The sequence below is a fragment of the Lepidochelys olivacea genome, assembly GCF_965140295.1.
Source record: "Lepidochelys olivacea isolate rLepOli2 genome assembly, chromosome: 7".
Lineage (NCBI taxonomy): Eukaryota > Metazoa > Chordata > Testudines > Cheloniidae > Lepidochelys > Lepidochelys olivacea.
In genome coordinates, this window is record NC_140417.1 from 85037223 (window position 1) to 85049756 (window position 12534).

At 44.6% G+C, this 12534-nt stretch overlaps 1 protein-coding gene across 3 annotated transcripts in view; it reads right to left on the reverse strand.

Annotated features, from left to right (window-relative positions):
- PALD1 (phosphatase domain containing paladin 1) overlaps window positions 1–12534 on the reverse strand; it is a 193205-nt gene that overhangs the window by 74554 nt on the left and 106117 nt on the right. For all 3 annotated transcript variants that reach the window (XM_084635426.1, XM_084635428.1, XM_084635427.1), the window contains 4 exons: window positions 11238–11435; window positions 9200–9340; window positions 7097–7168; window positions 2598–2738 (listed from right to left, as the gene is read on the reverse strand). In XM_084635426.1, coding sequence (XP_084491552.1) covers window positions 2598–2738; window positions 7097–7168; window positions 9200–9340; window positions 11238–11435 — 552 coding nt within the window. The remainder of the gene's footprint in view (window positions 1–2597; window positions 2739–7096; window positions 7169–9199; window positions 9341–11237; window positions 11436–12534) is intronic.

Below are 12534 nucleotides of genomic sequence, written 5' to 3' on the forward strand. Positions count from 1 at the left end.
GCATTAAAATAGTTCTCAGCTGCAAAGTCAACGATTCACTTTTTCAAGTTATATTTAGAAGTCAGAACATTTTAAGGCAAGTCGAATTTTGGGCCTAACCAACTTGGCAAAACTCCTTTCACATTTTGGCTTCTGTGTTCCAGGAGAATTACAAAAAACAATCCCACAGCTTATAAAAGTATCAACTGAAAAGGTTCTTATTTTACTGTTCTACCATCCATCATCATTACCCCACAAAAGCTTACATTTAAAGCCTCGACCCAGAAATTGGCCAGATGCTGGCATCTTCTGCCCAGTGAGTACAACTCAACCAGCCGGGTAAGGGGAATGCTCATCCAGCATGAAATGCACTGTTCTATCAAGGAAAGAGGGCAGAACCTCAATGACATTCCAGTTCTGACACTGAATTACAGAGCAGCTGCAAAAGGATACCAGCTATACACTGGGCAGAAGATACATCTCAGGATAGACCACACAAGTAGGGGCCAGTATAGTGTGCAAAGGAACTGAGGAGAGCCACAGCCCTCTTGGGTTTTGTGGCTCAGCCACCAACTAGCAATGAAGTTTGAATTTCATCCATCTCACAGGCTTTGGTTTTTGCTAAGGGGTTGCAGGAGAGGGAGTCAGATTTTCCCAGACAGGGTTATATTAAAAAAATAAAATAAAATAAAATAAAATAAATATTTTTAAAGTTGTTTATATTTGGGCCTGTCAGAACAGATAATGTCTCCTTTATAGACTGGCCTTCCCAGCTGTATACACTTTGGAGTTGCATACGAGAAAATGGAAGTTGCAGGATTTGTTGCTAAGGTTAGCTTTGTGACCATTTTCTGTGCTAGTTTCTCTCATTTCTATGCTAGTTCCAGAGAAGATGAAAATACACAGTATACAGTATTCTGTGAGCATGTTCCTTAAGCAGCCTTAAGATTTCCATGCCAGCAATCCCACGTGCACATGCTCTATTGCTCATGGCAAGAAATAGCTTGTTAATATTCAGAACTATTCATGTAAATTCATTGGCAGAAGCTAGATGACACTATGGGAAACTGAAACTGGCAGGGGAGTGGTGTGAATGGGCTCTGATGGGAGTCCAGAGCACTACTTGGCTTTGACAGGAGCCTGCCATACAGGTTCTTCAGAGAGGGAGATGTAAAAGCAGAGACAGAAGGAAATCAGAGGTCTCCTACAGGTATTGGGAAACTCCTGGGTACCCTCCCCCCTCACACAGTCCCCCTTTCTCCCCACCCAGACCACCCCACATTAAAAGACAAGTTATTCCACTTCAAGAATAAAATGAATAAGTGACCATAACTCTATTACCAGAATAGAGACAGTAAAGAGCACCTTTGCCACCTGCTGGGTGAAAGCAGGAAGTGCCCTTTTTGTCTTGAACGCAATCAGTACCATGCAACAACTGATTTAATCTGCCCCCCAAAAAATCAATGAACTTGTGATCAAAAGCCAACCTGTCCCATTATGCCTGGAGTGATATGTACACCTATCAGTCCTTCTCATTTACCAAATATCTCTGGAAGCCATCCTTTTGCTTTTCATTAGGGTTTGGTTCAAACTTCCTTTGCCCACCATCTCCCTCCATGATCAAACCCATGCTACCACTGAAACATACAATACACATTGTAAAAATGAAATGCTCTACTAGAGGTTGTGATACTTGGGAACAGTGCAGGAATACCATCCTTAGCAAGTGCTTAAGAGACATACTTTTAGAGATTACTGCAATGAATAACAAACTAGCACAGGGAATAAGGTTTAAACCATCTGCATAAGCATTGTGTTTTGAAAGCAGATTTTCTTTTTCAAATATTCACCCATAAGACAATAAACAGACACTGGTCAGAGTTACAGCACCATCTCGGAGTCTGGGCCGAAAAGTGATAGTACTATCGTAGCAGCTTTTACGACACCGCTTTGGCCACTGAAGAAAAATGAAAAGCAGAGAGTTGGGGTGCCAGCATGTCACAGCTGAAGGAGGTGCAGAGATCTCTCTAGTAACGCATCGAAAAGCTTCGCTGTAATAAATAAGCAACAAAACAGCATTCTGACAGGACACTAAAGGCCTGGTCTACACTGGGTGGGGGTGGGGGGGGGGAATCGATCTAAGTTACGCAATGAAGTCGACGTACTTAGATCTACTCACCGTGGTGTCTTCACTGCAGTGAATCGACTGCTGACGCTCCCCCGTCGACTCTGCCTGCGCCTCTTGCTCCGGTGGAGTACAGGAGTCGACGGGAGAGCGCTTGGGGGTCGATTTATCGCATCAATTTACCCCCGCTGGATTGATTGCTGCCCGCTGATCCGGCGGGTACTATAGACATACCCACAGGCTCTTGAAGAAGCCACAATGCTATATTAAGAAACCTTTTGCAGCAGAGACCATGCCTTTGTGTGTGTTTCTACAGCACCAAGCACAATAGGACTCAGGAGTGTCCTGTAATATAAATACCACACGAAACTAGGCAGATATCTTGGCCATTAATCACAGTGCCTGCACTTTCCACTTGGTCATTTACAGGAGGGTGAAAAAATAAATATGGAATGAAGAGAGTTAATCTCGGAAGCATGACTGTCGCACTCACCTGTCTGTAGGTGCATATGATGATTTCTCTCAGGTGATAGTGCATAGGTGTCATGGTCTCACTCACAGTATCCAGGGCCATATCTACCTCCTTCTTCATTCTGTGCCCCTCTGGTAAAAGCTGCACCACCTTCATCACCACCTGGAGTATGAGAGTAGTAACCGACTTCATTCCAAAACCTACACACTTTGAGGAGCACAAAATAGACGGGACTATTCCAGATTGTGCGCCCCAATCTATCCACTTGCAGCCACCTATTGTCTCTTGTATTAAACATAGATTGTAAGATCTTTGGGACAGGGACCACCATTTTGTTATGTGTTTGTACAGAGCCTTGTACAGCAAAGTCCATGACCGGGGCTTCTAGGCACTACAGTAATACAAATAATCACCACCACCCCGAAAGCACTTAAGGCCAGATTCTTGCCCACAGTCTGGCCCCTTTGTTCCTTACAAGCAGACCAAAGAGGCCACCTAGTGGCCAACTCAGAATTCCTTTGGGGTGGGATGAGAGAGAGGGGAGGGCTGGGAGCTCTCAGCTGGTGTCAAGCTAGCACAGCACCCTTTGATCATGAGCTTTCGTGAGCTACAGCTCACTTCATCGGGTGCATACCGTGGATACTGCAGCAGACTTTATATACACACAGAGATCATGAGACAGTACCTCCTCCCACCCCACTGTCCTACTGGTAATAGCTTATCTAAAGTGATCATCAAGTTGGGCCATTTCCAGCACAAATCCAGGTTTTCTCACCCTCCACCCCCCCACACACAAACTCACTCTCCTGCTGGTAATAGCCCATCCAAAGTGACAACTCTCTACACAATGTGCATGATAATCAAGGTGGGCCCTTTCCTGCACAAATCCAGGTTCTCTCACCCCCTCACCCCCCTCCAAAAACCACACACACAAACTCACTATCCTGCTATTACCAGCAGGAGAGTGAGTTTGTGTGTGGGGGGGTGGAGGGTGAGAAAACCTGGATTTGTGCTGGAAATGGCCCAACTTGATGATCACTTTAGATAAGCTATTACCAGCAGGATAGTGGGGTGGGAGGAGGTATTGTCTCATGATCTCTGTGTGTATATAAAGTCTGCTGCAGTATCCACGGTATGCATCCGATGAAGTGAGCTGTAGCTCACGAAAGCTCATGCTCAAATAAATTGGTTAGTCTCTAAGGTGCCACAAGTACTCCTTTTCTTTTTGCGAATACAGACTAACACGGCTGTTACTCTGAAACCACCCTTTGATCATCACTCCCTCCTAACGCTTGTGTAGAACATATGCAGTGGGCAAGAGCCTCAATGCACTCCATCAATTCTCATTTGGTTGGCACTGCCAGCTGATGTACAGGCTGCTCTTGCCAAGACCATAGCTGGAGCTGTGCAGAACAGAGAAATTAGGGATCCACAACTGGCACTCTGACAACACACACGCACCCACACCCACCTCGAGCATATCTTAGTGTAGGAGAAAATCTGTCCCCAACACAGCTGCTCTGCCTTACTAAGCTCCCATTAGCATAAACACCTAGTTAAACCAAGGCTGGTTATCTCCCCCAGTCCAATACTGGGGCTTCCTCACTATATTCCCCACTCCCACACACTGCTTGCCCCTGAAAAGCTTTAGACAAGATGGACTGCACTCTCTAAATCTGGAGGAGCCTGTTGCGACCCCATATTTTTCAGAGAGAGATTATTATATGATTATGACATAGTTATGATGTGTTTACTGTAAGATAGGTCCTGTGGGATGTCACTGGAAAGGTTATGAATTGCTGAATATGATTATCCTCTTTGTATGCAAGTATAATTTTTGTATTGGAAGTTAGGAATATTGACTGAGTATCTGTATTACAAATATGTGTTTAAACTTGAGGAACACCCACTAGACCCGATGCTTTCATTCTGAATAGCTGGATGCGGAAGGGCCATTAGGAAAACAAGAGGCCCTAGGAGAAGCTTATCTCCCACCTGGGGAGCCTTCCTGAGAACCCTACAAACAGCCTCCAAGTAATATTGGCATGACACTACAAGGACATGTGACCAAGTCATCTGGTGCCGGTCTCCATCTTGGAATATCAGTATTTTTCCACTAACTGGCATGGGAACCAAGCTTTGAAACAAAGGATTCCTGCCAGATGTAAAAGCTATATAAGGCAGGGGAGTGACATCATCGTGGGTCTTCACTGACTCCCCACCGAAAGAGACTCCTGAAAACACCTAAGGAACAAAGACTATTTATCTATTATCTAATAGCATAGTAATTATCACCTCTGCCCTGAAACCCAAAGTGCTGATTACATACTCATTCCTTTCAGAGTCACTGACGGACAGACCTGCTCCCCCTCAATTCAACTGGAATTTTAAACAGTATGTGCTATTAGGATGGAATTAATGCTAATAAACTGCTACAACAACACAGACAGAGCATATTGCCAAATAGCCATGTCTGACTCTCATCTATACAGTGACTGCATAGCATGTAGATCCATGAACTCTGACTGGCTACAACCCCTCAGAGCTTATCAGACAGTTGATACAAATTATCTGTCTATCCTAGATACTTATATGGCTCTCATTACCATAGAATCTGAGCACCTCTCTGTCTAACATATTTCTCTTCCTCACACCCTTGTAAGGTAGGGACCTACTACCCAATCTCCAAGAGAAGGGTGGATTCTCTCTCTCCCCAAATCAAGCCTGGATGCCCTTCTGGAGGATATGTTTGGTCAAACAGTTATTGGGTTCAGTTTACTGAATAATAATAATCAAGGTGGGCCCTTTCCTGTGCAAATCCAGGTTCTCTCACCCCCTCACCCCCCTCCAAAAACCACACACACAAACTCACTATCCTGCTATTACCAGCAGGAGAGTGAGTTTGTGTGGGGGGGGGTGGAGGGTGAGAAAACCTGGATTTGTGCTGGAAATGGCCCAACTTGATGATCACTTTAGATAAGCTATTACCAGCAGGACAGTGGTAACTGGGTAGAATCTAGGGCCTGTGTTATACAGGTGGTCAGATTGGATGACCTAATTGTCTCTTCTGGCCTTAAAATCTTCGACTATCACCCCCATTTTGCAGACCTCACAGAGAGATTCTGTGCTTGTCCAAGATCACCTAGGAAGTCTGTGGCAAAGCAGGAAATTGAACCCAGGTCCTGGCCCAGTGACTAACCAACAGACCACTCTTCTTCCCTCAACACACATGGCCACCTCAGTTTCTTGATTCAATCAAGCAGAACCTTGAAGATGCTAGGACACATTTCAAGAGTTTCTCTTTCTGTTAAAAAACCCCAAACATTTCTCATCCAATTCAGTCTCAAAACCAGCTACTTTGATATGGCTTCAGAACAGGAGCAGCAACAGCTTGTGGGCTTGACATAAATTTGGTAATAATTATATTTTGGGTTTGGAGTCATTTTTAGTTCAGGATACAACAACAGAGTTCTCTTTATTATACTGTAAAAAATAAAAGTAGGATTATCAAGTTGTTGTTTCCCCCAGGAAAATTTCAATATGACCAGAATTGAAATTGCCCTGGAACCATCAGGGTCTTTCATTTTACTTCATGATCAATGGAAACTTAATCTGACTTCACTATAAGCAGATGCCATTATAGTACTACACACCTGCAGGTCACCAGCCAGAAGGCGGACTTGCCAAGGTGACACACTAATATAACTGCCACATGTGCTGTGGTATTCATAAGCCTCTTTCAGAAGCACAATGCCAGACACTTCGGTGAAATGTTTGTTGCCTTTGGAAAATAAAAATGGACAGAACAGAGTGATGTCACAATGGGAAAACAGTAGAGGCTGGGGTTAATAAAATAGGGCATAATCAATCATATACCATCATCAGCAGATGAGGGAGGGTCAATGAGGCTCAAACTCAGCTGGTTAACATTTACTCTCTGGTGGGGTGTGGGGAGAGAGCCCTATTTAAAAAAAAAAAACTTTATTATTCTAGCTATTTTATCTGATACTCAGATTGTCTGCAGCTGATAGACAAATGGAGGGCTCTTTAGACATGGCTCCTGTAGACTAACACCTGGTCTCTGCTTTGATATTGCTGATGGAAACAGACATTTAGCACCTCCTGAGACCAGCCTAATGGTTAATCTTTAACAGGCCATCATCATCCCCTTGCCTTGTTCTGCACATAGGTTTTTTGCTGCTTTAAAAACCACACTATCTCCAAATACGAACCATGAGCATACTAACCCCAGTGTCAGAGACCCAGAAAAGCCCCCAAATGCCTGGACCCACGCTTGAACCGGGTTGTTATTATCAGAGTTTTAACCATAGTGTGAACAGACTCCAGTCTGGCTGCTTCAGAATCCTAAACACAGACCACATCACTTAATGGGAAATTCAGTTCCTGAATGAAGGAGCTGAAATGCTGAGGCTGTTTGAAGGAACAGGACATGAGCAGCCCCTGGAGATTTCACAAGACACCCTGAAATAAAGGCAGATTAATATAGGAGAAGGACTCACCTCAAATTCCCCTTTGGTGTACTTGGCATCAGGCACACTCACAATTTCATCCTCACTCATCTCAGGGATGCCCTGCAGCAAAAAGAGGCCAAGCCAAGCTGAGCAGTTAAAAACCTATCCAATTACAAAGTGCGTTTTTGCTCACGAAAGCTTATGCTCAAATACATTTGTTAGTCTCTAAGGTGCCACAAGTACTCCTTGTTCTTTTCACACACAATAGTTTCCTGCGTGAACTCCTGATCCACTTAACAATACCGTATGTGGGAATACAGTGGTCTAAGGGAAGAACTGCGCACCAGGAGGCATGGGCTCTACAAATAATACTTTGTAATATGTAGCTTTTTTCACCCATAGCTCTCAAAGCACTTATTTATGCCTTTTTTATTTCTTTTAACAGAACGTGACACTGAGGAACAGCAGTTAAATGACTTGCCCATGCAGTCATTCGAAGTATCAAGAATAAAGGGCCAAGTTTCCCGACTTTTATGTCTGATGACAAACCACTAGCCGCTCCCCATATGCCCTTTGTCCCAGGTTTGCCCCAGACTTGTTGAGTTACTTTGGACAAGTCACTGAACTTTTGTGCCTCAGTTTCCTGCTCTGTAAAAAGAGACTACTTCATGAGGTGAACGTGACTTAATTCCTTAATGTTTACAAAGCACAGTACAATGCCTTTGATGGAAGGTGCTGAAGAATTGCCAAAAATAACAACAACAATGTCCTACTAGCTGTTGTTCTTAAACTTCTTTGCTGGCTACATCTAAGAAAGGATTAATAACAGGGAGATGTCCTTGTAATCCAAAGAGTGCTACAAAGCAAGAAGATACACACTGGGAGTGCAGTGACTGTGAGAAAATGCCACAGACTTTAATGCACACAGCAGTTGCTCATAACAGGGAGATGTTTCCACAATTCAAAGCCACACCCAAGGTCATTTAAAAACACTGATCCACATTTCTCATTGGAAAAAAACCCCGCTAACATTGCAAGCTGCAGCAGAACTCCTTGGTGACACTGCTCATGCAGCTGACAACCTCCAGCTCCACTACTAGGACATGCCCCAGACTAGCCCCAGCAGTGTAGAGCTTAAGGAAACAGACTTGTCAGATCTGGAAGTGATGTAATGAAGCAGGAATTGGTGGATAATCTGTTCCATCACTTAAGTGGCCACACTCACAGCAAAAATGAAAACTCTTTGGTTTGCTCAGCAGCAATGTAGTTTAAACAACCTTATTAGAGGCCTTATTCCACTCTATGGGCATGGCTACACTTGCAGATGTAGAGCACTGGGAGTTAAACCAGCCCTTGGAGAGTGCAGTAGGGAAAGCGCTGCAGTGTGTCCACACTGTCCGATTCAAGCGCACGGGCGTGGTCACATTAGCAACTCTTGCAATGCCACAGAGAGCCGTGCATTGTGGTAGCTATCCCAGCGTGCAAGTGGCTGCAACGTGCTTTTCAAATGGGGGGTGGGGTGGAGTGTGACAGGGAGTGTGTTGTGTGTATGTGAGGGAAGAGAGAGCGGGCTTTTGGGGAACTGAGAGTGTGTCAGCGTGTTGTCTTGTAAGTTCAGTCATAGCAAGCAGCATTCCACACAAATGGCTGCTTTGTCCCGGCGCAGATAAGCATGCCGGCTATCAGAAACAGAGCTTTGAAAGGGCATATCCTCATTCCTGCAGCCAAATTCAAAACAATGACAAAAGTGGCCACTTGATTTAAGGGGATTATGGGATGTTTCCGGAGGCCAATCAGAGCGCAGTAATGCAACACCTCGTTCACACTGACGCTGGGGCATTTCAGCCGAGGCGCAGCAAGCGTGATGCTTCTTGCGGAGGTGGATTACCAGAAGCGCTCCAGCTGCAGAGTGCAGGCGCTCTAAGTGGCTTGCCAGTGTGGACGGGTCGTGAGTTAGGGCACCTGGGACTGCTTTCATGTGCTCTAACTTGCAAGTGTGGCCAAGCCCTAAGGCTCCTACTGAGGTTCCAGCACAGCCCTCTTTCATTGCTCACAAGGCTAGGGTTTGGTGTTTAGGGATTCATTCCTCGGAGCTTCCTTTGTTCTAAACCCTCCTTAGAACAAGAGGCCCATCCCTGGGCTAATACCTACATTGAAATGCCAGAGCGTGAGGACAGCAATAACCATGGCTGTGGTGGTTCTCCCTCTGCCACTATGGCAGTTGAACACAAAGGCCGTGTGAGAGTCCTCAGCTAGCGCGCTCTTCATTGCGTCCAACAGCCGATCTATATCCTGAAAATGAACAACAAAAAGAATTAAATACAGACTTTCCCTGCTTGGTGTGACTCATGGATTCTGTCATCCCCCCACCCCCTCCATGGATTAATAGAACTGTATCTGGCTTTCTGTAGTGCCTTTTACTTTCCAGGTAACCCAAAGGGTGCTACAAAGCAAGAAGATACACACTGGGACTACAGTGACTGTGTGTGAAAATGCCACAGACTTTGATGCATTCAGCAGTTGCTCATACTCAGCCATACCAGAGAGGGAATATTGGCCTAAGCAAAGGTGTAACCCCCTATTTCTTGCAGAAAGTGCCATGGCATCTTTAACTTGTATCTGAATGGCAGCACAATGCACTGCAGTGACAGCAGTTAGGGAAGATCCTTACTCCTAATGTGGAACTTGAATACTCTAGTCCAGATTTAAGAGGGATATCACTGAGTCTCTGTGAGACCTCCATTTAATCCTACACCGTGATATGTTGCGAACCAGCAGCATTCACCTGCACAACCTGTGATTGGCCAACTTTTTTCCCCTGAGGTGTTGAAAAGCAGCTGTTCCCCGTCTTTCTCAGGTACTCCTAATGGGTCTATCACCAGGGTATAAGGCACCATCTACATTACAGTGTTACTGTAGGTCTTGAAGTTTCTCCTCCCAAGGAAGAATAGTGTGTGATTATACCAAATCCAGACTAACTGATCTTAAATCCCTCAGTTTCTGCAGCTGTAAAGAAATACGCATCTCTCTGTGGCTATCCCAAGGTGATCCGTTTTCACTCTAGTGAAAATGCAAATAGGAAATCTCTCTAGGATAATGCTAATTACAGTTCTCTTAATTTCTTTTGCATTGACATAAGATGTTTAGGATAAACAGAAATGCAAAGGAAAGTCTGAGATTAACAACTGTAGGTGCAAATCTATAATTGCAGGTTGAGACCAGCAGATGGCAATAACACACTTACAATAAACATGACTGAAAAGTGATCCTGATTCTATCAATGCTTATATAAATGCGTTCAGACCTGTAAAACTAAAGAAATGAAATTTCATGGACAAAAGCATCCGAGATCCCCGCATGGGCCAAATGACTAGAATACGGATCAGTGACTCTTAGACTAGGAGGTGTCTCTGGTGTACTGGAGAGGATTCAGCAATTGTAAGCAACTGCACAGCTTCCCTAGAGGAGCACACACCAAATCTCCTCTTCACAAGTCTATAAAACTGTGCAGGAACGCAAGCAGTAAACACAACCCAGGGCTGCAGAGCATCTCATTCTGGCCAGGATTGTCCCAGAGTTACAGTACCAGACATCATGCTAGGGATTGCAATCATGCTGCCTTTGTTTTTTCAAAAGCAATGTCAGCCACCAGGCACTGAGGACCACAATGGTGAACAGACAGTAGACTGGTAACTTGCCTCATCCACTTCTCTGGAGTACAAACACAGGGAAAGAAAGAAAATGGAGCAGTCAGATTCAGCAACCATACACCTAGCACAGCATCAGCTCCGCAATCCTCTAGGGAAAGAGTCTGCAGTGCCTTAAGGTGAGGGAAAGGGAGGAGCCAGAAGAGAGGAAAGCAACTGCAGGGCGAAATGGAAGAGGAAGTGAGAGACAGACAGACAGACAATTTAGGGCAAAAAGAAGAGAGAACATCAATTTGGAGGGGGGAAACCAGAAGAGAAAGTCAAACTGGGAAGGAAGCGGAATATCAGTTTGGTCATAGGGAGAAAGATATCATAAATTGGGAGGGGAAGGGAGAGAGAAGAGCTGACCTACCCACGCACCACCTTTTGAAAGTGGTGGGGTAGAATGTCTTCAGGAGATCCTCACTGAAGGCATTCACCATGGCCCCTTCAGGGGAGTTTTGATGTTGAAACTAAGGAATAGCTTCTAGCTCCTCCATTACCTGCTCCTTGGGAGCACAAAAGTCTGGGATTGGGATTCGTTTGTAGACCAGCCCCTGGCATGTGCTCTTGTGCTGATTAAGTATCTCCTGTGTGGTCAGGCAACTCTTAAACATCTTCATCTGCTTCTCCTGTTCCAGATACACCTCCAGCCACTTCTGGGACTTTAGCACGTCATTCTTCAAGGTAGACTCTAATTTCTGCAGGGGAGAGACAAAGAAACTGAACAAGACTCCTTTACTGTATGGACACTTAACATAAGTTTTCAGAATCTTTCTTCCTTTTTCACCCTAAAAGGAAATTTTTATTTCCCCATAAATTTGTAGGTGAACTTAGGACTCAGGGAAGCGAGGAACTAATGCCAGGCATAGTGCAAAACCACAGTTTGGAAACTTAACACACACAGCTCTGCTAATATGCCTTAGACAGATCTACAACAACCCTGGTCTAGACCTCTCCCAAAGACTCTGCCAATGAGGTAGGAATGTATGATACTTTGTTAATCATCTAAGATGCCCAGACAAACACAAATTCACATGCTTCTATCGCCCACCTTGACTCTGACCTTTCAGGGTTTTTTTTTTACTGTCCTTAATCTCTTGAGAGGAAAAGGAGTCAAGGACTGACCCCTTTTCCTCTCATCTCCCAGGGGTACAAATGTGCCCATAATCTCTTCTGCAACATCACTCGTACACAGCTTCTGCCTCTGTTGAAATCCTGATCCACATCTTCATTGTTGCCTGACAACTCCCTTCAAGTTCTGTATGGCCGACCCAAGTTCCAACTCTTCAAGCTCCCACATGTTCAAAATGCTACTGCCCACCTTCTGTTTTGTACAAAGAAACAAAACCACATCTCCCCCTTGCTTGTACACCTCCACTGACTCTTCATTCATTTCAAGATCCTGTTAAAATTGCCATCCTGATTTTAAAACCCCTCATGGGCTTGCCTAACTCAGGAATCTAGTCTCTCCACATTCCCTTCTCCACACGTCCCACCACACAATCTGACCGCTGTGATGGGGCCACCCTTCTCCTCTAAGTTGTCCTGGCTATCCCTTTTCAAGACCCAGCCAAGAACATCTCTGTTCTCCTTTGCCTAACTGTATTATTTACATGCTCTTACAAGCCACCCTATAAACTCTCCAGGTTGGAGCTGAGTTTTATTCCACATTCTGTAAAATATTATATACATTTAAGGTGCTGTATAAACATTTACTAATAATTTTATTACAACTGCGCTTTTTGTATCAAAGCCACAACGCCCAGGGTTACAGCTGATATAAAATATGTTACGCCA